This window comes from Venturia canescens, chromosome 9 (assembly GCF_019457755.1).
Source record: "Venturia canescens isolate UGA chromosome 9, ASM1945775v1, whole genome shotgun sequence".
NCBI classification, from domain to species: Eukaryota; Metazoa; Arthropoda; class Insecta; order Hymenoptera; family Ichneumonidae; genus Venturia; species Venturia canescens.
The window spans coordinates 1,155,179-1,181,096 of record NC_057429.1 but is presented as its reverse complement, the minus strand read 5'-3'; the positions used below and the strand labels follow the sequence as shown (position 1 = coordinate 1,181,096).

The 25,918-nt window shown below is 37.4% G+C and overlaps 1 protein-coding gene across 1 annotated transcript in view; it reads right to left on the bottom strand.

The window, feature by feature from the left end:
* LOC122416216 (uncharacterized) overlaps nt 1-19,516 on the bottom strand; it is a 50,688-nt gene extending 31,172 nt beyond the window's left edge. Inside the window, exon 1 of the mRNA XM_043428969.1 lies at nt 19,488-19,516. Within this exon, the coding sequence (XP_043284904.1) occupies nt 19,488-19,516 (29 nt within the window). The remainder of the gene's footprint in view (nt 1-19,487) is intronic.
* Between the last annotated feature and the right edge of the window lie 6,402 nt (nt 19,517-25,918).

The following is a 25,918-nucleotide window of genomic DNA, read 5'->3' as shown; positions in this document are numbered from 1 at the left end:
TGGAGATCACCGATACATTTTTGTGTGAATCGATACATTTTATCAACATTCACTGACATTTCGAACAGAACAGCTTTCCGACGTGCGATTCGAGATTATAACCTACAATCGAGTGATGTCGTTTCCGAACGTTCATAAACATGAAAATTTGTGATCACCCATACACTTTAGTGCGAATCGATACAAATTAACAACGTTCACTGTCATTTCGTTCTGAATCGCTTTCCGACGTGTAATGATCTCGAATCGCACGTCGGAAAGCGATGCTAGTCGAAATGTCAGTGAATGTTGTTAAATTGTATCGATTCACACAAAAGTGTATCGGTGATCACCGTTCTTAATGTTTATGAACGTTCGGAAACGACATCACTCAATTCTAAGGTATGATCTCGAATCGCTCGTCGGAAGGCTGTTCTGTTCGAAATGTCAGTGAATGTTGTTAAATTGTATCGATTCACACAAAAGTGTATCGGTGATCACCAATTTTCACGTTTATGAACGTTCGGAAACGACACCACTCGATTGTAAGGTGTGATCTCGAATCGCACGTAGGAATCTGATTTTGTTCGAAATGTCAGTGAATCTTCTTGATTTGTTGCGATTCTCACAAAAATCTATCGGTGATCACCGTTCTTCATGTTTATGAACGTTCGGAGACGACAACACTCGATTGTAAGCTGTGATCGCGATTCGCACATCGGAAAGCGATTCAGAACGAAATGTCAGTGAATCTGGTTAATTTGTGTCGATTCACACAAAAGTGTATAGGTGATCACCAATTTTCATGTTCATGAACGTTCGAAAACGACATCACTCGATTGTAAGGTATGATCTCGAATCGCACGTCGGAAAGCTGTTCTGTTCGAAATGTCAGTGAATGTTGTTAAATTGTGTCGATTCACACAAAAGTGTATCGGTGATCACCAATTTTCACGTTTATGAACGTTCGGAAATGACATCACTCGATTGTAAGTTATGATCTCGGATCGCACGTCGGAAAGCTGTTCTGTTCGAAACGTCAGTGAATGTTGTTAAATTGTATAGATTCACACAAAAGTGTATCGGTGATCACCAATTTGCACGTTTATGAACGTTCGGAAACGACATCACTCGATTGTAATTTATGATCTCGAATCGAAATGTCATTGAATATTGTTAATTTGTCATGAATTGAACAAAAATTTTGTTGGTGATCACCAACTTCATGTTTATGAACGTTCGGAAACGTTTTCATCGCTCGATTGCCAGTTCAGATCTCAAATAGCCCTTCGGATTGCAATACTAAATGTCTGTAAAATTGTTGATATGTGACGTTTATCGGTGACCGTTTCCAATCTTTCATAAACATGAAATTAGGTAATCAGCGATAATCTTTTCTGTTAATCGTTACAAATCAACAATTTTTTCCGACATTTCTATCAGAATCGCAATCGGCGATGCGATTCGAGACCGGAACTGACAATCGAACGATGTCGTTTCTGAACGTTCACAAATATGAAAATTGGTGATCACAAATAAACTTTTGTGAGAATCGCTACAAATTATCAAGATTCACTGACAATTCGAGCAGAATCGGTTTCCGACGTGCGATTCGAGATCATAACTTACAATCGAGTGATGTCGTCTCCGAAAGTTCGTATACATGAAAAACGGTGATCACGATAAACTTTTTGTTCAAGTCATCACAAATTAACAAGATTCTATGACATTTCGAACAGAATCGCTTTCTGACGTGCGATTTGAGATCATAACTTACAATCGAGTTATGTCGTTTCCGAACGTGCATAAACATGAAAATTGGTGAACACGGATTGACTTTTGTGTGAATCGATAGAAATTACCAAGATTCACTGACATTTCGTTCTCAATCGCTTTCCGATGTGCTGATCGAGATCATAACTTACAATCGAGTGATGTCGTTTCCGAACGTTCATGAACATGAAAATTGGTGATCACCGATACACTTTTGTGTGAATCGATTCAATTAAACAACATTCACTGACATTTCGAACAGAACAGCTTTCCGACGTGCGATTCGAGATCATAACCTACAATCGAGTGATGTCGTTTCCGAACGTTCATAAACATGAAAATTTGTGATCACCAATACACTTTTGTGCGAATTGATGGAAATTAACAAGGTTCACGGACATTTCGTTCTGAATAGCTTTCCGATGTGCGAATCGAGATAATACATTACAATCGAGTGATGTCGTTTCCGAACGTTCATAAACATGAAAATTTGTGATCACCCATACACTTTTGTGTAAATCGATACAATTTATCAACATTCACTGACATTTCGAACAGAACAGCTTTCCGACGTGCGATTCGAGATCATAACCTACAATCGAGTGATGTCGTTTCCGAACGTTCATAGACATGAAAATTTGTGATCACCGATACACTTTTGTGCGATTCGATACAAATTAACAAGGTTCACTGACATTTCGTTCTGAATAGCTTTCCGATGTGCGAATCGAGATAATACATTACAATCGAGTGATGTCGTTTCCGAACGTTCATAAACGTGAAAATTGGAGATCACCGATACACTTTTGTGTGAATCGATACAGTTTAACAACATTCACGGACATTTCGAAAAGAGCAGCTTTTCGATGTGCGATTCGATATCATAACTTACAATCGAGTGATGTCGTTTCCGACCGTTCATAAACGTGAAAATTGGAGATCACCGATACACTTTTGTGTGAATCGATTCAATTTAACAACATTCACTGACATTTCGAACAGAACAGCTTTCCGACGTGCGATTCGAGATCATAACCTACAATCGAGTGATGTCGTTTCCGAACGTTCATAAACATGAAAATTTGTGATCACCAATACACTTTTGTGCGAATCGATGGAAATTAACAGGATTCACTGACATTTCGTTCTGAATCGCTTTCCGATGTGCGAATCGAGATAATACATTACAATCGAGTGATGTCGTTTCCGAACGTTCATAAACGTGAAAATTGGAGTTCACCGATACACTTTTGTGTGAATCGATACATTTTATCAACATTCACTGACATTTCGAACAGAACAGCTTTCCGACGTGCGATTCGAGATCATAACCTACAATCGAGTGATGTCGTTTCCGAACGTTCATAGACATGAAAATTTGTGATCACCGATACACTTTTGTGCGATTCGATACGAATTAACAAGGTTCACTGACATTTCGTTCTGAATAGCTTTCCGATGTGCGAATCGAGATAATACATTACAATCGAGTGATGTCGTTTCCGAACGTTCATAAACGTGAAAATTGGAGATCACCGATACACTTTTGTGTGAATCGATACATTTTATCAACATTCACTGACATTTCGAACAGAACCACTTTCCGACGTGCGATTCGAGATTATAACCTACAATCGAGTGATGTCGTTTCCGAACGTTCATAGACATGAAAATTTGTGATCACCGATACACTTTTGTGCGATTCGATACAAATTAACAAGGTTCACTGACATTTCGTTCTGAATAGCTTTCCGATGTGCGAATCGAGATAATACATTACAATCGAGTGATGCCGTTTCCGAACGTTCATAAACGTGAAAATTGGAGATCACCGATACACTTTTGTGTGAATCGATACATTTTATCAACATTCACTGACATTTCGAACAGAACAGCTTTCCGACGTGCGATTCGAGATTATAACCTACAATCGGGTGATGTCGTTTCCGAACGTTCATAAACATTAAAATTTGTGATCACCGATACACTTTTGTGCGAAACGACACAAATTAACAAGGTTCACTGACATTTCGTTCTTAATAGCTTTCCGATGTGCGAATCGAGATAATACATTACAATCGAGTGATGTCGTTTCCGAACGTTCATAAACGTGAAAATTGGAGATCACCGATACACTTTTGTGTGAATCGATACATTTTATCAACATTCACTGACATTTCGAACAGAACAGCTTTCCGACGTGCGATTCGAGATTATAACCTACAATCGAGTGATGTCGTTTCCGAACGTTCATAAACATTAAAATTTGTGATCACCGATACACTTTTGTGCGAATCGATACAAATTAACAAGGTTCACTGACATTTCGTTCTGAATAGCTTTCCGATGTGCGAATCGAGATAATACATTACAATCGAGTGATGTCGTTTCCGAACGTTCATAAACGTGAAAATTGGAGATCACCGATACACTTTTGTGTGAATCGATACAGTTTAACAACATTCACTGACATTTCGAACAGAACAGCTTTCCGACGTGCGATTCGAGATTATAACCTACAATCGAGTGATGTCGTTTCCGAACGTTCATAAACATTAAAATTTGTGATCACCGATACACTTTTGTGCGAATCGATACAAATTAACAAGGTTCACTGACATTTCGTTCTGAATAGCTTTCCGATGTGCGAATCGAGATAATACATTACAATCGAGTGATGTCGTTTCCGAACGTTCATAAACGTGAAAATTGGAGATCACCGATACACTTTTGTGTGAATCGATACATTTTATCAACATTCACTGACATTTCGAACAGAACAGCTTTCCGACGTGCGATTCGAGATTATAACCTACAATCGAGTGATGTCGTTTCCGAACGTTCATAAACATTAAAATTTGTGATCACCGATACACTTTTGTGCGAATCGACACAAATTAACAAGGTTCACTGACATTTCGTTCTGAATAGCTTTCCGATGTGCGAATCGAGATAATACATTACAATCGAGTGATGTCGTTTCCGAACGTTCATAAACGTGAAAATTGGAGATCACCGATACACTTTTGTGTGAATCGATACAGTTTAACAACATTCACTGACATTTCGAACAGAACAGCTTTCCGACGTGCGATTCGAGATTATAACCTACAATCGAGTGATGTCGTTTCCGAACGTTCATAAACATTAAAATTTGTGATCACCGATACACTTTTGTGCGAATCGATACAAATTAACAAGGTTCACTGACATTTCGTTCTGAATAGCTTTCCGATGTGCGAATCGAGATAATACATTACAATCGAGTGATGTCGTTTCCGAACGTTCATAAACGTGAAAATTGGAGATCACCGATACACTTTTGTGTGAATCGATACATTTTATCAACATTCACTGACATTTCGAACAGAACAGCTTTCCGACGTGCGATTCGAGATTATAACCTACAATCGAGTGATGTCGTTTCCGAACGTTCATAAACATTAAAATTTGTGATCACCGATACACTTTTGTGCGAATCGACACAAATTAACAAGGTTCACTGACATTTCGTTCTGAATAGCTTTCCGATGTGCGAATCGAGATAATACATTACAATCGAGTGATGTCGTTTCCGAACGATCATAAACGTGAAAATTTGTGATCACCCATACACTTTTGTGTAAATCGATACATTTTATCAACATTCACTGACATTTCGAACAGAACAGCTTTCCGACGTGCGATTCGAGATTATAACCTACAATCGAGTGATGTCGTTTCCGAACGTTCATAAACATTAAAATTTGTGATCACCGATACACTTTTGTGCGAATCGATACAAATTAACAAGGTTCACTGACATTTCGTTCTGAATAGCTTTCCGATGTGCGAATCGAGATAATACATTACAATCGAGTGATGTCGTTTCCGAACGTTCATAAACGTGAAAATTGGAGATCACCGATACACTTTTGTGTGAATCGATACAATTTATCAACATTCACTGACATTTCGAACAGAACAGCTTTCCGACGTGCGATTCGAGATCATAACCTACAATCGAGTGATGTCGTTTCCGAACGTTCATAGACATGAAAATTTGTGATCACCGATACACTTTTGTGCGATTCGATACAAATTAACAAGGTTCACTGACATTTCGTTCTGAATAGCTTTCCGATGTGCGAATCGAGATAATACATTACAATCGAGTGATGCCGTTTCCGAACGTTCATAAACGTGAAAATTGGAGATCACCGATACACTTTTGTGTGAATCGATACATTTTATCAACATTCACTGACATTTCGAACAGAACAGCTTTCCGACGTGCGATTCGAGATTATAACCTACAATCGAGTGATGTCGTTTCCGAACGTTCATAAACATTAAAATTTGTGAGCACCGATACACTTTTGTGCGAATCGACACAAATTAACAAGGTTCACTGACATTTCGTTCTGAATAGCTTTCCGATGTGCGAATCGAGATAATACATTACAATCGAGTGATGTCGTTTCCGAACGTTCATAAACGTGAAAATTGGAGATCACCGATACACTTTTGTGTGAATCGATACAGTTTAACAACATTCACTGACATTTCGAACAGAACAGCTTTCCGACGTGCGATTCGAGATCATAACCTACAATCGAGTGATGTCGTTTCCGAACGTTCATAGACATGAAAATTTGTGATCACCGATACACTTTTGTGCGATTCGATACAAATTAACAAGGTTCACTGACATTTCGTTCTGAATAGCTTTCCGATGTGCGAATCGAGATAATACATTACAATCGAGTGATGTCGTTTCCGAACGTTCATAAACGTGAAAATTGGAGATCACCGATACACTTTTGTGTGAATCGATACATTTTATCAACATTCACTGACATTTCGAACAGAACAGCTTTCCGACGTGCGATTCGAGATTATAACCTACAATCGAGTGATGTCGTTTCGGAACGTTCATAAACATTAAAATTTGTGATCACCGATACACTTTTGTGCGAATCGACACAAATTAACAAGGTTCACTGACATTTCGTTCTGAATAGCTTTCCGATGTGCGAATCGAGATTATACATTACATCGAGTGATGTCGTTTCCGAACGTTCATAAACGTGAAAATTGGAGATCACCGATACACTTTTGTGTGAATCGATACATTTTATCAACATTCACTGACATTTCGAACAGAACAGCTTTCCGACGTGCGATTCGAGATTATAACCTACAATCGAGTGATGTCGTTTCGGAACGTTCATAAACATTAAAATTTGTGATCACCGATACACTTTTGTGCGAATCGACACAAATTAACAAGGTTCACTGACATTTCGTTCTGAATAGCTTTCCGATGTGCGAATCGAGATTATACATTACATCGAGTGATGTCGTTTCCGAACGTTCATAAACGTGAAAATTGGAGATCACCGATACACTTTTGTGTGAATCGATACATTTTATCAACATTCACTGACATTTCGAACAGAACAGCTTTCCGACGTGCGATTCGAGATTATAACCTACAATCGAGTGATGTCGTTTCCGAACGTTCATAAACATTAAAATTTGTGATCACCGATACACTTTTGTGCGAATCGATACAAATTAACAAGGTTCACGGACATTTCGTTCTGAATAGCTTTCCGATGTGCGAATCGAGATAATACATTACAATCGAGTGATGTCCTTTCCGAACGTTCATAAACGTGAAAATTGGAGATCACCGATACACTTTTGTGTGAATCGATACAGTTTAACAAGATTCACTGACATTTCGAAAAGAGCAGCTTTTCGATGTGCGATTCGATATCATAACTTACAATCGAGTGATGTCGTTTCCGACCGTTCATAAACGTGAAAATTGGAGATCACCGATACACTTTTGTGTGAATCGATACATTTTATCAACATTCACTGACATTTCGAACAGAACAGCTTTCCGACGTGCGATTCGAGATTATAACCTACAATCGAGTGATGTCGTTTCCGAACGTTCATAAACATTAAAATTTGTGATCACCGATACACTTTTGTGCGAATCGATACAAATTAACAAGGTTCACTGGCATTTCGTTCTGAATAGCTTTCCGATGTGCGAATCGAGATAATACATTACAATCGAGTGATGTCGTTTCCGAACGTTCATAAACGTGAAAATTGGAGATCACCGATACACTTTTGTGTGAATCGATACATTTTATCAACATTCACTGACATTTCGAACAGAACAGCTTTCCGACGTGCGATTCGAGATTATAACCTACAATCGAGTGATGTCGTTTCCGAACGTTCATAAACATGAAAATTTGTGATCACCGATACACTTTAGTGCGAATCGATACAAATTAACAACGTTCACTGTCATTTCGTTCTGAATCGCTTTCCGACGTGTAATGATCTCGAATCGCACGTCGGAAAGCGATGCTAGTCGAAATGTCAGTGAATGTTGTTAAATTGTATCGATTCACATAAAAGTGTATCGGTGATCACCGTTCTTAATGTTTATGAACGTTCGGAAACGACATCACTCAATTCTAAGGTATGATCTCGAATCGCACGTTGGAAAGCTGTTCTGTTCGAAATGTCAGTGAATGTTGTTAAATTGTATCGATTTACACAAAAGTGTATCGGTGATCACCAATTTTCATGTTCATGAACGTTCGGAAACGACATCACTCGATTGTAAGGTATGATCTCGAATCGCACGTCGGAAAGCTGTTCTGTTCGAAATGTCAGTGAATGTTGTTAAATTGTATCGATTCACACAAAAGTGTATCGGTGATCACCAATTTTCATGTTCATGAACGTTCGGAAACGACATCACTCGATTGTAAGGTATGATCTCGAATCGCTCGTCGGAAGGCTGTTCTGTTCGAAATGTCAGTGAATGTTGTTAAATTGTATCGATTCACACAAAAGTGTATCGGTGATCACCAATTTTCACGTTTATGAACGTTCCGAAATGACATCACTCGATTGTAAGTTATGATCTCGAATCGCACGTCGGAATCTGATTTTGTTCGAAATGTCAGTGAATCTTCTTGATTTGTTGCGATTCTCGCAAAAATCTATCGGTGATCACCGTTCTTCATGTTTATGAACGTTCGGAAACGACATCACTCGATCGTAAGGTATGATCTCGAATCGCACGTCGGAAAGCTGTTCAGTTCGAAATGTCAGTGAATCTTGTTAATTTTTATCGATTTACACGAAAGTGTATCGGTGATCACCAATTTTCATGTTCAGGAACATTCGGAAACGACATCACTCGATTGTAAGGTATGATCTCGAATCGCACGTCGGAAAGCTGTTCTGTTCGAAATGTCAGTGAATGTAGTTAAATTGTATCGATTCACACAAAAGTGTACCGGTGATCACCAATTTTCATGTTCATGAACGTTCGGAAACGACATCACTCGATTGTAAGGTATGATCTCGAATCGCACGTGGGAATCTGATTTTGTTCGAAATGTAAGTGAATCTTCTTGATTTGTTGCGATTCTCACAAAAATCTATCGGCGATCACCGTTCTTCATGTTTATGAACGTTCGGAAACAAAAACACTCGATTGTAAGCTGTGATCGCGATTCGCACATCGGAAAGCGATTCAGAACGAAATGTCAGTGAATCTGCTTAATTTGTGTCGATTCACACAAAAGTGTATCGGTGATCACCAATTTTCATGTTCATGAACGTACGGAAACGACATCACTCGATTGTAAGGTATGATCTCGAATCGCACGTCGGAAAGCTGTTCTGTTCGAAATGTCAGTGAATGTTGTTAAATTGTATCGATTCACACAAAAGTGTATCGGTGATCACCAATTTTCATGTTCATGAACGTTCGGAAACGACATCACTCGATTGTAAGGTATGATCTCGAATCGCTCGTCGGAAGGCTGTTCTGTTCGAAATGTCAGTGAATGTTGTTAAATTGTATCGATTCACACAAAAGTGTATCGGTGATCACCAATTTTCACGTTTATGAACGTTCGGAAACGACACCACTCGATTGTAAGGTGTGATCTCGAATCGCACGTAGGAATCTGATTTTGTTCGAAATGTCAGTGAATCTTCTTGATTTGTTGCGATTCTCACAAAAATCTATCGGTGATCACCGATCTTCATGTTTATGAACGTTCGGAAACGACAACACTCGATTGTAAGCTGTGATCGCGATTCGCACATCGGAAAGCGATTCAGAACGAAATGTCAGTGAATCTGGTTAATTTGTGTCGATTCACACAAAAGTGTATAGGTGATCACCAATTTTCATGTTCATGAACGTTCGGAAACGACATCACTCGATTGTAAGGTATGATCTCGAATCGCACGTCGGAAAGCTGTTCTGTTCGAAATGTCAGTGAATGTTGTTAAATTGTGTCGATTCACACAAAAGTGTATCGGTGATCACCAATTTTCACGTTTATGAAAGTTCGGAAATGACATCACTCGATTGTAAGTTATGATCTCGGATCGCACGTCGGAAAGCTGTTCTGTTCGAAATGTCAGTGAATGTTGTTAAATTGTATAGATTCACACAAAAGTGTATCGGTGATCACCAATTTGCACGTTTATGAACGTTCGGAAACGACATCACTCGATTGTAATTTATGATCTCGAATCGAAATGTCATTGAATATTGATAATTTGTCATGAATGGAACAAAAATTTTGTTGGTGATCACCAACTTCATGTTTATGAACGTTCGGATACGTTTTCATCGCTCGATTGCCAGTTCAGATCTCAAATAGCCCTTCGGATTGCAATACTAAATGTCTGTAAAATTGTTGATATGTGACGTTTATCGGTGACCGTTTCCAATCTTTCATAAACATGAAAATAGGTAATCAGCGATAATCTTTTCTGTTAATCGTTACAAATCAACAATTTTTTCCGACATTTCTATCAGAATCGCAATCCGAGATGCGATTCGAGACCGGAACTGACAATCGAACGATGTCGTTTCTGAACGTTCACAAATATGAAAATTGGTGATCACAAATAAACTTTTGTGAGAATCGCTACAAATTATCAAGATTCACTGACAATTCGAACAGAATCGGTTTCCGACGTGCGATTCGAGATCATAACTTACAATCGAGTGATGTCGTCTCCGAAAGTTCGTATACATGAAAAACGGTGATCACGATAAACTTTTTGTTCAAGTCATCACAAATTAACAAGATTCTATGACATTGCGAACAGAATCGCTTTCTGACGTGCGATTTGAGATCATAACTTACAATCGAGTTATGTCGTTTCCGAACGTGCATAAACATGAAAATTGGTGAACACGGATTGACTTTTGTGTGAATCGATAGAAATTAACAAGATTCACTGACATTTCGTTCTCAATCGCTTTCCGATGTGCTGATCGAGATCATAACTTACAATCGAGTGATGTCGTTTCCGAACGTTCATGAACATGAAAATTGGTGAACACCGATACACTTTTGTGTGAATCGATTCAATTAACAAGGTTCACGGACATTTCGTTCTGAATAGCTTTCCGATGTGCGAATCGAGATAATACATTACAATCGAGTGATGTCGTTTCCGAACGTTCATAAACATGAAAATTTGTGATCACCCATACACTTTTGTGTGAATCGATACAATTTATCAACATTCACTGACATTTCGAACAGAACAGCTTTCCGACGTGCGATTCGATATCATAACTTACAATCGAGTGATGTCGTTTCCGACCGTTCATAAACGTGAAAATTGGAGATCACCGATACACTTTTGTGTGAATCGATACATTTTATCAACATTCACTGACATTTCGAACAGAACAGCTTTCCGACGTGCGATTCGAGATTATAACCTACAATCGAGTGATGTCGTTTCCGAACGTTCATAAACATTAAAATTTGTGATCACCGATACACTTTTGTGCGAATCGATACAAATTAACAAGGTTCACTGGCATTTCGTTCTGAATAGCTTTCCGATGTGCGAATCGAGATAATACATTACAATCGAGTGATGTCGTTTCCGAACGTTCATAAACGTGAAAATTGGAGATCACCGATACACTTTTGTGTGAATCGATACATTTTATCAACATTCACTGACATTTCGAACAGAACAGCTTTCCGACGTGCGATTCGAGATTATAACCTACAATCGAGTGATGTCGTTTCCGAACGTTCATAAACATGAAAATTTGTGATCACCGATACACTTTAGTGCGAATCGATACAAATTAACAACGTTCACTGTCATTTCGTTCTGAATCGCTTTCCGACGTGTAATGATCTCGAATCGCACGTCGGAAAGCGATGCTAGTCGAAATGTCAGTGAATGTTGTTAAATTGTATCGATTCACATAAAAGTGTATCGGTGATCACCGTTCTTAATGTTTATGAACGTTCGGAAACGACATCACTGAATTCTAAGGTATGATCTCGAATCGCACGTTGGAAAGCTGTTCTGTTCGAAATGTCAGTGAATGTTGTTAAATTGTATCGATTTACACAAAAGTGTATCGGTGATCACCAATTTTCATGTTCATGAACGTTCGGAAACGACATCACTCGATTGTAAGGTATGATCTCGAATCGCACGTCGGAAAGCTGTTCTGTTCGAAATGTCAGTGAATGTTGTTAAATTGTATCGATTCACACAAAAGTGTATAGGTGATCACCAATTTTCATGTTCATGAACGTTCGGAAACGACATCACTCGATTGTAAGGTATGATCTCGAATCGCACGTCGGAAAGCTGTTCTGTTCGAAATGTCAGTGAATGTTGTTAAATTGTGTCGATTCACACAAAAGTGTATCGGTGATGACCAATTTTCACGTTTATGAACGTTCGGAAATGACATCACTCGATTGTAAGTTATGATCTCGGATCGCACGTCGGAAAGCTGTTCTGTTCGAAATGTCAGTGAATGTTGTTAAATTGTATAGATTCACACAAAAGTGTATCGGTGATCACCAATTTGCACGTTTATGAACGTTCGGAAACGACATCACTCGATTGTAATTTATGATCTCGAATCGAAATGTCATTGAATATTGATAATTTGTCATGAATGGAACAAAAATTTTGTTGGTGATCACCAACTTCATGTTTATGAACGTTCGGAAACGTTTTCATCGCTCGATTGCCAGTTCAGATCTCAAATAGCCCTTCGGATTGCAATACTAAATGTCTGTAAAATTGTTGATATGTGACGTTTATCGGTGACCGTTTCCAATCTTTCATAAACATGAAAATAGGTAATCAGCGATAATCTTTTCTGTTAATCGTTACAAATCAACAATTTTTTCCGACATTTCTATCAGAATCGCAATCCGAGATGCGATTCGAGACCGGAACTGACAATCGAACGATGTCGTTTCTGAACGTTCACAAATATGAAAATTGGTGATCACAAATAAACTTTTGTGAGAATCGCTACAAATTATCAAGATTCACTGACAATTCGAACAGAATCGGTTTCCGACGTGCGATTCGAGATCATAACTTACAATCGAGTGATGTCGTCTCCGAAAGTTCGTATACATGAAAAACGGTGATCACGATAAACTTTTTGTTCAAGTCATCACAAATTAACAAGATTCTATGACATTTCGAACAGAATCGCTTTCTGACGTGCGATTTGAGATCATAACTTACAATCGAGTTATGTCGTTTCCGAACGTGCATAAACATGAAAATTGGTGAACACGGATTGACTTTTGTGTGAATCGATAGAAATTAACAAGATTCACTGACATTTCGTTCTCAATCGCTTTCCGATGTGCTGATCGAGATCATAACTTACAATCGAGTGATGTCGTTTCCGAACGTTCATGAACATGAAAATTGGTGATCACCGATACACTTTTGTGTGAATCGATTCAATTAAACAACATTCACTGACATTTCGAACAGAACAGCTTTCCGACGTGCGATTCGAGATCATAACCTACAATCGAGTGATGTCGTTTCCGAACGTTCATAAACATGAAAATTTGTGATCACCAATACACTTTTGTGCGAATCGATGGAAATTAACAAGGTTCACGGACATTTCGTTCTGAATAGCTTTCCGATGTGCGAATCGAGATAATACATTACAATCGAGTGATGTCGTTTCCGAACGTTCATAAACATGAAAATTTGTGATCACCCATACACTTTTGTGTGAATCGATACAATTTATCAACATTCACTGACATTTCGAACAGAACAGCTTTCCGACGTGCGATTCGAGATCATAACCTACAATCGAGTGATGTCGTTTCCGAACGTTCATAGACATGAAAATTTGTGAGCACCGATACACTTTTGTGCGAATCGATACAAATTAACAAGGTTCACGGACATTTCGTTCTGAATAGCTTTCCGATGTGCGAATCGAGATAATACATTACAATCGAGTGATGTCGTTTCCGAACGTTCATAAACGTGAAAATTGGAGATCACCGATACACTTTTGTGTGAATCGATACAGTTTAACAACATTCACTGACATTTCGAAAAGAGCAGCTTTTCGATGTGCGATTCGATATCATAACTTACAATCGAGTGATGTCGTTTCCGACCGTTCATAAACGTGAAAATTGGAGATCACCGATACACTTTTGTGTGAATCGATTCAATTTAACAACATTCACTGACATTTCGAACAGAACAGCTTTCCGACGTGCGATTCGAGATCATAACCTACAATCGAGTGATGTCGTTTCCGAACGTTCATAAACATGAAAATTTGTGATCACCAATACACTTTTGTGCGAATCGATGGAAATTAACAGGATTCACTGACATTTCGTTCTGAATCGCTTTCCGATGTGCGAATCGAGATAATACATTACAATCGAGTGATGTCGTTTCCGAACGTTCATAAAAGTGAAAATTGGAGTTCACCGATACACTTTTGTGTGAATCGATACATTTTATCAACATTCACTGACATTTCGAACAGAACAGCTTTCCGACGTGCGATTCGAGATCATAACCAACAATCGAGTGATGTCGTTTCCGAACGTTCATAGACATGAAAATTTGTGATCACCGATACACTTTTGTGCGATTCGATACGAATTAACAAGGTTCACTGACATTTCGTTCTGAATAGCTTTCCGATGTGCGAATCGAGATAATACATTACAATCGAGTGATGCCGTTTCCGAACGTTCATAAACGTGAAAATTGGAGATCACCGATACACTTTTGTGTGAATCGATACATTTTATCAACATTCACTGACATTTCGAACAGAACAGCTTTCCGACGTGCGATTCGAGATTATAACCTACAATCGAGTGATGTCGTTTCCGAACGTTCATAAACATTAAAATTTGTGATCACCGATACACTTTTGTGCGAATCGACACAAATTAACAAGGTTCACTGACATTTCGTTCTGAATAGCTTTCCGATGTGCGAATCGAGATAATACATTACAATCGAGTGATGTCGTTTCCGAACGTTCATAAACGTGAAAATTGGAGATCACCGATACACTTTTGTGTGAATCGATACATTTTATCAACATTCACTGACATTTCGAACAGAACAGCTTTCCGACGTGCGATTCGAGATTATAACCTACAATCGAGTGATGTCGTTTCCGAACGTTCATAAACATTAAAATTTGTGATCACCGATACACTTTTGTGCGAATCGATACAAATTAACAAGGTTCACTGACATTTCGTTCTGAATAGCTTTCCGATGTGCGAATCGAGATAATACATTACAATCGAGTGATGTCGTTTCCGAACGTTCATAAACGTGAAAATTGGAGATCACCGATACACTTTTGTTAGAATAGATACATTTTATCAACATTCACTGACATTTCGAACAGAACAGCTTTCCGACGTGCGATTCGAGATTATAACCTACAATCGAGTGATGTCGTTTCCGAACGTTCATAAACATGAAAATTTGTGATCACCGATACACTTTAGTACGAATCGATACAAATTAACAACGTTCACTGTCATTTCGTTCTGAATCGCTTTCCGACGTGTAATGATCTCGAATCGCACGTCGGAAAGCGATGCTAGTCGAAATGTCAGTGAATGTTGTTAAATTGTATCGATTCACACAAAAGTGTATCGGTGATCACCGTTCTTAATGTTTATGAACGGTCGGAAACGACATCACTCAATTCTAAGGTCTCGAATCGCACGTTGGAAAGCTGTTCTGTTCGAAATGTCAGTGAATGTTGTTAAATTGTATCGATTTACACAAAAGTGTATCGGTGATCACCAATTTTCATGTTCATGAACGTTCGGAAACGACATCACTCGATTGTAAGGTATGATCTCGAATCGCACGTCGGAAAGCTGTTCTGTTCGAAATGTCAGTGAATGTTGTTAAATTGTATCGATTCACACAAAAGTGTATCGGTGATCACCAATTTTCATGTTCATGAACGTTCGGAAACGACATCACTCGATTGTAAGGTATGATCTCGAATCGCTCGTCGGAAGGCTGTTCTGTTCGAAATGTCAGTGAATGTTGTAAAATTGTATCGATTCACACAAAAGTGTATCGGTGATCACCAATTTTCACGTTTATGAACGTTCGAAAACTACATCACTCGATTGTAAGTTATGTTCTCGAATCGCAGGTCGGAATCTGATTTTGTTCGAAATGTCAGTGAATCTTCTTGATTTGTTGCGATTCTTGCAAAAATCTATCGGTGATCATCGTTCTTCATGTTTATGAACGTTCGGAAACGACATCACTCGATCGTAAGGTATGATCTCGAATCGCACGTCGGAAAGCTGTTCAGTTCGAAATGTCAGTGAATCTTGTTAATTTTTATCGATTTACACGAAAGTGTATCGGTGATCACCAATTTTCATGTTCAGGAACGTTCGGAAACGACATCACTCGATTGTAAGGTATGATCTCGAATCGCACGTCGGAAAGCTGTTCTGTTCGAAATTTCAGTGAATTTAGTTAAATTGTATCGATTCACACAAAAGTGTACCGGTGATCACCAATTTTCATGTTCATGAACGTTCGGAAACGACATCATTCGATTGTAAGGTATGATCTCGAATCGCACGTGGGAATCTGATTTTGTTCGAAATGTCAGTGAATCTTCTTGATTTGTTGCGATTCTCACAAAAATCTATCGGCGATCACCGTTCTTCATGTTTATGAACGTTCGGAAACAAAAACACTCGATTGTAAGCTGTGATCGCGATTCGCACATCGGAAAGCCATTCAGAACGAAATGTCAGTGAATCTGGTTAATTTGTGTCGATTCACACAAAAGTGTATCGGTGATGACCAATTTTCATGTTCATGAACGTTCGGAAACGACATCACTCGATTGTAAGGTATGATCTCGAATCGCACGTCGGAAAGCTGTTCTGTTCGAAATGTCAGTGAATGTTGTTAAATTGTATCGATTCACACAAAAGTGTATCGGTGATCACCAATTTTCATGTTCATGAACGTTCGGAAACGACATCACTCGATTGTAACGTATGATCTCGAATCGCTCGTCGGAAAGCTGTTCTATTCGAAATGTCAGTGAATGTTGTTAAATTGTGTCGATTCACACAAAAGTGTATCGGTGATCACCAATTTGCACGTTTATGAACGTTCGTAAACGACATCTCTCGATTGTAATTTATGATCTCGAATCGAAATGTCATTGAATATTGTTAATTTGTCATGAATTGAACAAAAATTTTGTTGGTGATCACCAACTTCATGTTTATGAACGTTCGGAAACGTTTTCATCGCTCGATTGCCAGTTCAGATCTCAAATAGCCCTTCGGATTGCAATACTAAATGTCTGTAAAATTGTTGATATGTGACGTTTATCGGTGACCGTTTCCAATCTTTCATAAACATGAAAACCATGAAAAAAATTATTAAAAAAGTTTTTATAGAAATTATAAAAAAATTATTCAATAAAAAAAATAATAAGCTCTCCTGAAAATTATTTCAACACAACAATTAAAAAAAAAAAAATTGACGAATCAGGAAATTACATTAAAATAAAATAAAAAAAAATTCCATAAAAAAAATCAGGAAAAAACATTATATTAAAATAAAAATCCAAATTAGGAAACAACATTATACAGAAAAAAATTTCAAATGAAACGTTAACAAAGTCAAAGACACCACTCATCAGAAACATTGTAAATGTAACAAAAAAAAAATCTCGCTTGAAAAGTTTTAAACACCGATGCCACATTCCTTTCATCTTATCCTAATGAAGAACAACTAAATAAATTGAAAAAGTTTCGATCTAAATTACGTACAGCATTAAAATTTATGATATAAATTCGAGGACAAGTATCATTTAATATTCCGAAATATTAACTTCTATAGGACACATCAGGAACTTGAGAAATAGAATACATCAGGAACTTGAGAAAATTTTCGTGAATCAAAAAGATTACCATCTAAATTATGTGCAGTTGTAAAATTTATGATATCAATTAGTGGACAAGTATTTTATTTGTAATTCGCAATTTTATCATTATGGAATTGTTCTAATATGTGTTAAGAATATTCGTCCAGCTCAGGTTGTTTTATAGAAATTAGTAGAAAATCAGCTACTATAAAAAAATCTCAAAATCTTGCTTTCTAACAATTAGAACGATGCCAACCCAATTTTTTTAATAATCAGAACATAGAAAATTGTGTTTGAATGAGAGTTGAGAATACTCTTCTGGCCCAAGCAACGCTAAAGTCAGGAGTTACTTTCCGACAGCAGAAAATTATAAAGAAACCGAAACCTTCCTGTCCGTGACTTTTTGGTAAATGGCTAATACAAAAAAAACTCATCGAAGGTAAAGTCATTTGTTACTCTTCGGCGTTAAAGACTTCTAAGAAGATTGATTCTTCTCCGACTTTCAGGACCCCCTGGTGTTATTCACAACATTCGACGTCGATTGGATCGGTACAAATTATGTTTAAATACGTGTTAAAAGTACTTGTCCGGCCAATCACTTTTCATTCAAATTGCTCATTCAAATAAAAATCAGGGCTCTTCTAGAAATGATAGATCACAAGTATGCATACAGAGAGAAATAAAATTACCTCCAGGTAATGTTAATAATTTGATTGCATTAATTTAAACAGAAATGCGAACGCATTTCCTGTAATACGCAAGGGAATTTATTGTTCACCAGTAAAAAAATACTCTTTGTAATATAAAAGTTTTCGAACATTTAAGATAATCCCCCAGTTTATATTGCAATGAAAACAATTTTCACTTCTCATTTCTATTAGCGAACGAATTCTATACTCGATATAAGAACTAACCTCTACTATTGCCGAGAACATAGCGCTGATAATAAATCGCATTTCAGTAAAATTTCGAGCGGATTCGGTCGTACAATTTCATTTTCATATGATGACGTGCACAATTGTAACTCGTTAAAATCAACGTCAAAAGATGGGTACGTCACAAAAATTCGCTAGAACTCTGACAGAAGTGAATTTCTAGTGAATACTGTTCTTTCTTGAGAAAAATATTTCGATCGAAATATGAATCCTATACCCGTTGCCATGAGTCGTTGCCAAGAGATAGTTGTCACCGAGCACCGTTAAATATCTGAACGAAAGCGAGCGCGTAGCGCCAGCGTTTTTGTTCTTAGATTTTTATTTGAATGAGCAATTTGAATGAAAAGTGATTGGCCGGACAAGTACTTTTAACACGTATTTAAACATAATTTGTACCGATCCAATCGACGTCGAATGTTGTGAATAACACCAGGGGGTCCTGAAAGTCGGAGAAGAATCAATCTTCTTAGAAGTCTTTAACGCCGAAGAGTAACAAATGACTTTACCTTCGATGAGTTTTTTTTGTATTAGCCATTTACCAAAAAGTCACGGACAGGAAGGTTTCGGTTTCTTTATAATTTTCTGCTGTCGGAAAGTAACTCCTGACTTTAGCGTTGCTTGGGCCAGAAGAGTATTCTCAACTCTCATTCAAACACAATTTTCTATGTTCTGATTATTAAAAAAATTGGGTTGGCATCGTTCTAATTGTTAGAAAGCAAGATTTTGAGATTTTTTTATAGTAGCTGATTTTCTACTAATTTCTATAAAACAACCTGAGCTGGACGAATATTCTTAACACATATTAGAACAATTCCATAATGATAAAATTGCGAATTACAAATAAAATACTTGTCCACTAATTGATATCATAAATTTTACAACTGCACATAATTTAGATGGTAATTTTTTTGATTCACGAAAATTTTCTCAAGTTCCTGATGTATTCTATTTCTCAAGTTCCTGATGTGTCCTATAGAAGTTAATATTTCGGAATATTAAATGATACTTGTCCTCGAATTTATATCATAAATTTTAATGCTGTACGTAATTTAGATCGAAACTTTTTCAATTTATTTAGTTGTTCTTCATTAGGATAAGATGAAAGGAATGTGGCATCGGTGTTTAAAACTTTTCAAGCGAGATTTTTTTTTTGTTACATTTACAATGTTTCTGATGAGTGGTGTCTTTGACTTTGTTAACGTTTCATTTGAAATTTTTTTCTGTATAATGTTGTTTCCTAATTTGGATTTTTATTTTAATATAATGTTTTTTCCTGATTTTTTTTATGGAATTTTTTTTTATTTTATTTTAATGTAATTTCCTGATTCGTCAATTTTTTTTTTTTTAATTGTTGTGTTGAAATAATTTTCAGGAGAGCTTATTATTTTTTTTATTGAATAATTTTTTTATAATTTCTATAAAAACTTTTTTAATAATTTTTTTCATGGAATTATCAGCACACAAGGAACCATCAATGTACTTGTCCCAACCTTTTTTTCCCTAGGGGAAGTTTATGGTTTGATATCACGACTTTTTTCTCAAAAGTTCCTCATTTGTGTTCTGATGGCTATAGAATTTTAGTTCAAATTTCCATGAATTATTTTCTTAGTACATTTTAGAGATTCCATGCTCATACAAACATGAGCAGCGTTAAAATTTTATTCTGCGAACTCTTTTCCGCACCACCACAGGGGTAGAGTTCCAGGCGCGTTTTTTTTAACGTGGTTTCCCCGAGAGGCCTAATCCACATCTCATCGCTTGTAAACTCGTTGCTTGTTCTATCATAGTTGGACCATCTCTGCAAGTTGATACGAGTAACGACTAGAGTTATTGATAAGTTTCGAATCGACATGCTACAAAAAACCATGAAAACCACAAATGAATATTGATAGTGTCTAGAGTATTAGCGGTTTTAAAAAGTCGTATTTACCTAGCTACCACAGCTGTAATTTTTTTTCATCATATGAGTGAGATGGTGATCTTCAAGCACAATTTACCATCCAACGAGAAACGTGACTCTGCAATTCAAGGCTAAATTGGTTGGTGTCTTTTTTCCTTATTTCTGTACCAGACACTACTACTATATCTGATAAGTGTTATAGTGAACTGAAAATGTAAAAAAAAGAGAACCTGCATAGTTGAATGTGGTTATGCGATGTACAATGAAAATATAGAACTTATATTTGTACGTTAAAAAAATAAAATATAAAACGTACTAGTATTTTCCGAACAATATGCTCAATTTACTCTCTCAACAAGAAAAATATATAAGAATCTTTGGCATTAACGGGCCATGTTCTCTTTTCAACTATTGCATCATCAATATTCATCCAAGATGAACGGCCATGTCGGATCATGCAGGTATAATGGCCTGTGGTGACATGTTCACCATGATGAAATATCGTGCTCATAACTTTAAATGTATGTCCGCATAGTTTTATCTTAGAACTAGGCACAGCCTTGATTTTGCACGGTTTTTTTATATTTTTGCCCGTTTTTGAATCGACTGTCGGTAATGCTAATACGATTACCAATATCTTTGACACTGAACTCAAAGATAACCGAACATGCCTATTCGTGGCAGGACAATTATCACAAGAAATTTCAGCTAATTTCCATTGAGCCAAATTACGATCAATTACTTCTTGGAGGGTTAATGTTGTTTTCGAGTCAAAAACGTCTATAGGTAGAAAATTTTCAAGTTCTTCTCGAACACTTGTATATCCGCAAGCTTTACAAAGAATTTTTGTCGAACGTTGACATTGTACAAGAGTTTTGATGGATGGTACGGCTTGGCATATAGCATTGAAAAAATCTGATGCATCGTGTAGAATAGGTTGAACGAATACATCGCCTATAAATTTTCGAACATCATTTATAGCAATTGAGGGACTATTTTTTATTTTATAAATTTCCAGTGCAATAGACAGAGGTCGACAATTATCTGCTTGTTTGATTAGTTTCACAATGGGGTCACAGTTAAAAATACATTGAATAACGGTATTAGCATAACAAGATGTACCATCAACGTTCAAAAATCCGGTAATGAAAGGATTTTCCTGCCGATGACATGTTGCACTGTCTTGTATTTGTACATCGGTCAATTCTTTTGGCACAGCCCAAATAACATCGCGGGTTTTAGGACCACGAATGTCGGGAATTTCTATACTGTCGAGATCTGGCCGATATAACTTTCTCAATCGATTGTACTCACTAATACACAAAGGGTTAGCACGAATTGAATACGGATCGAAATTTATTAAATGTAAACCATCAAGAGATGTAACTCGCGACAAACCGACATAAATTTGGCCACAGCTGAATATGGAGTTCCCGCAATCCATAACAACACATTTTAAACTTAATCCTTGGCTTTTGTGGAAGGAAATAGCATAACTAATGCACAAAGGAAATTGTCTTCTAGTTACATAAACGCCGTCGATCACTTCGAATTTAACGCTCACACGCTCTATATCATATTGCAAACCATTCGCGAATTTGATAGTGACTCTCTTAATTGCACTTCCATCCAAAGATTCAGAGACCGAAACTACCTCGCCGATCGCGCCATTAACGAGACCGATTGTAACATCGATATTTCGACGAAGCATAACTTTGGCACCGATTTTGATGGGAATCACCCTAGCAAGCCCGGCAGTTTGACTTATGTCATCCTCCCACCGGTGTAAAATCTTTGTAACCCTAGTCTTAAAGGATGGTTTATCGATCAAGTCGTCAGCGACTAAGTGGATTTCCTTCGACGGAATTCGATCCAACATTGCCTCATTCAATACATCACACATGCGATTCGTAGGCATTAAGCAAACTACGTCGGTTTGTAATGTACTTATATAATCGCACAACTTCGTAATTCTACCAGGAATATTTGAAGATATTAATGCAATCTTTCTTGACTCTAACATCTGCAAACTTTCGGTGTCTATGCAACCAAAGCGGATTTTTGAGAGCATTTCTCGGTACGATACGTCATTTTTCTGACGCATATTGATTGTTAGTTCATCATACTTGAATAAATTGCCCCACAAATTCACGCTACTCAACGATCCAATTAATTTTTCAATCTTTTCTTTTGAAAGTTTCATGAACACTGGTTCTTCTCGAACGGGCGGTAATTGTAAAAGATCGCCAAAAACTATAATATGTTTTTTTCCAAACCAACCATTTTCAACTTCAGCGGTATTAAAAATGTTTGTTAGTGTAAGATGAAGGTACATTAAAGTGATATTTGAAACCATCGATATTTCGTCAATAATTATTAGATCAACGTTTTTAAAATTGTCCCTTATGACTTCTAAAGCTGCATCCGACAGCTCCCGATATTTTGGTGTACGATTATGTTCGACGGGCAGCTGGAACGTTCTATGTAAAGTCATGCCGTCAATGTTAAAAGCAGCTATCCCAGTGGGAGCAGTAATCGCTGAATTCTTATTTTTCACTTGTTTAAGCCAACACGTTATGGTTTTGATTAAAAAACTTTTGCCTGTTCCACCCTCTCCACTCACAAACAATCTGATTATTTCACCAGAATTTATTGCATTGGTTACTGAGTCGAATATGCGTTTCTGGTCTGCATTTAATTCTAGAATCATATCTAAAACATTTCGTTCTTTACGAACTTCATTCTCGCCCAAATTGATAAAATCTTTCATGGCGTCATCAGCCTCTATTGGATCGCACCCATGTGGAATCTTTTGGTTACCTGAATCTAGGTTATTTTCTTTATCTTTTTCTATTTCATCTATTTTCTGCTGAATTAATTCTTTTATTTCTTTGGCGTCTTTCGCCATTTCTGACAAACGCTCGTGGTATTCAGCAGCCATTGGCAATGTGGCCTGTACAGAACAATACGATTCAGTGTATGTTTCCTTACCATTCTTGAGCTCAGCCACACATCGCCATGGCTGGAATAACAGAAGTAAGGAGTAAAAATATTTTTCGGGATTAGTCAACGGATCGAATTGATAATGATCAATTAAATAGCCACGATTGCGTTTTCGAAGATACGAACCCGGTTTAATTTTATAATACTCAACATCTTTCCGTTGAGGCATGCTTTTAACGATATCATACCACTTCGCATAATCGTAAAGACTTATACTATCCAATTCATCGGGTCTTTTTGGATAATGTTCAATCAAGCCGTCATAGAAAATATCTGTTGATTCTGCGTCCATGGTCTCCACTAATTTACGAGGCTTGACCCGCCTACTTCTGACAATATTAATGTCAACCCATCTGATAACAGTTTCTGGATCGGTAACAAATAAGGGATACCCCAACAGTGTATCCGCTGCTTCAAGTGCACCACATTCTCGATGATCCAATGCACGTAACCCAATATTCCAAAGCCTAGTGGCAACAGATTTTGTACTATTGATTTGTTCAAAAGTCTCCCCAGCATGGGTTTTTTCGGATTTAGATAGATACTTGGTACAATACCGAGCCAGCGCAGACGATTTTTCTCCTACAAATGAAATGTCCATATTACCCTCCCAGGCTGTCAAAACAGCAGGGTTGTAATTGTTTATATTAACCTCGTCGAGACTACGAGGATTATCATACAACTGGCATTTAGATTTTAACTTTCGCCGTCCAGCAATGGATGTTTGAACATCTCTGATAATCCACTCGTTAGTAACGGGTTTTGGAAATGCAAATCGACAAACTTTACGACTACCACCCTTACCTTTCACTCCTACCGATTTCCTACGCATACAATAAGAATTGTGATTGTGATATTGGTGGGTGGTAACTCGACGATTCAAGATGGGTGAAATTTTTGGATTCGGTATTCTAGAAGTCACGTACATCTTGATGAAGTCAGCGACTTCTTCTTTCGAGTTTTTGCCAAGAATCGGGGCACCCTCTATCCATATGAGCAAATGAAAATGTATCATACCTCTTCCCTGATACTCTCTTCTTATAACATAATGTATGACTTTTCCAATGGGATTGTCGTCCGATTTAAGAAAGGCTATCATTGCTTCTAATTCGTTATCTATAAAGATTGCAGCTGAAATAGAATCAGTAGCTATGAATTCACTCACTGATTTTTTGCTATCAAGTGAGGGGTTTCTCTCTCGTAAGAATTGAGCCAACCTATCCCATTGCCACTCACTTGGACTTAGTGTCAGAAACCATGTTGGAGGTCCATAATAGCGGATCATACAATTTAAATTACTGCGGGGTTTTTTCCAATATTGTTCGGTATTTCGAAGTTTTGAAAATATTGTAGATAAATTTCCTTCCAGCTCACCTTTGTTTAATTGCTCCAAGTAAGAAGCAGATGTATATCGCACGCGTCCATCAATGACATTCAATTTATGATATATTCCACTCTGCAATTGTCGAATGTTTTGCGCATTCAAAAGGTAGAACAGATATTGTGGATCCAATCGAAATTGATTATTTCTTGATAAAATCCGCAATTTCGCATACTCGAATGCTGAGATATGGACAGGCCTTTCTTGGTGTTCTCCATTAATACCATTAGGATATACACACGGGAAACACAACAAATCCAGGAATTTGTACCGATTATCTAAGGGTTCAGCACGAACCTTTAACATCTGATAAAGTTCCGTTGCAGTTTTATTTTCTTTTGGGGCGTGCATCTGATGAATCGTATATTGCTCATAAAAGCAATCAGATGGAGTCATTTGTGTCAATAAAGCTGCCACACGGCCATCCATTTGCTTGTTTGCAACTGCTTTTTGTTTACCATCTCCTTGAATTTGTTTTTCTTGTACTTCAAGGTTGATATCTGGATCATCAACATCCTCATCGCTATCACATTCTTGTGATATTGGGAATTCAACTTCACGTAAATCCGTGTCCAGTAAATCCGAAAACCGCTCCGGTAAATTAATTTCTTTGTACAGGATGTTGCGTTCTTTCAGCCATAGAAGGGAACAGA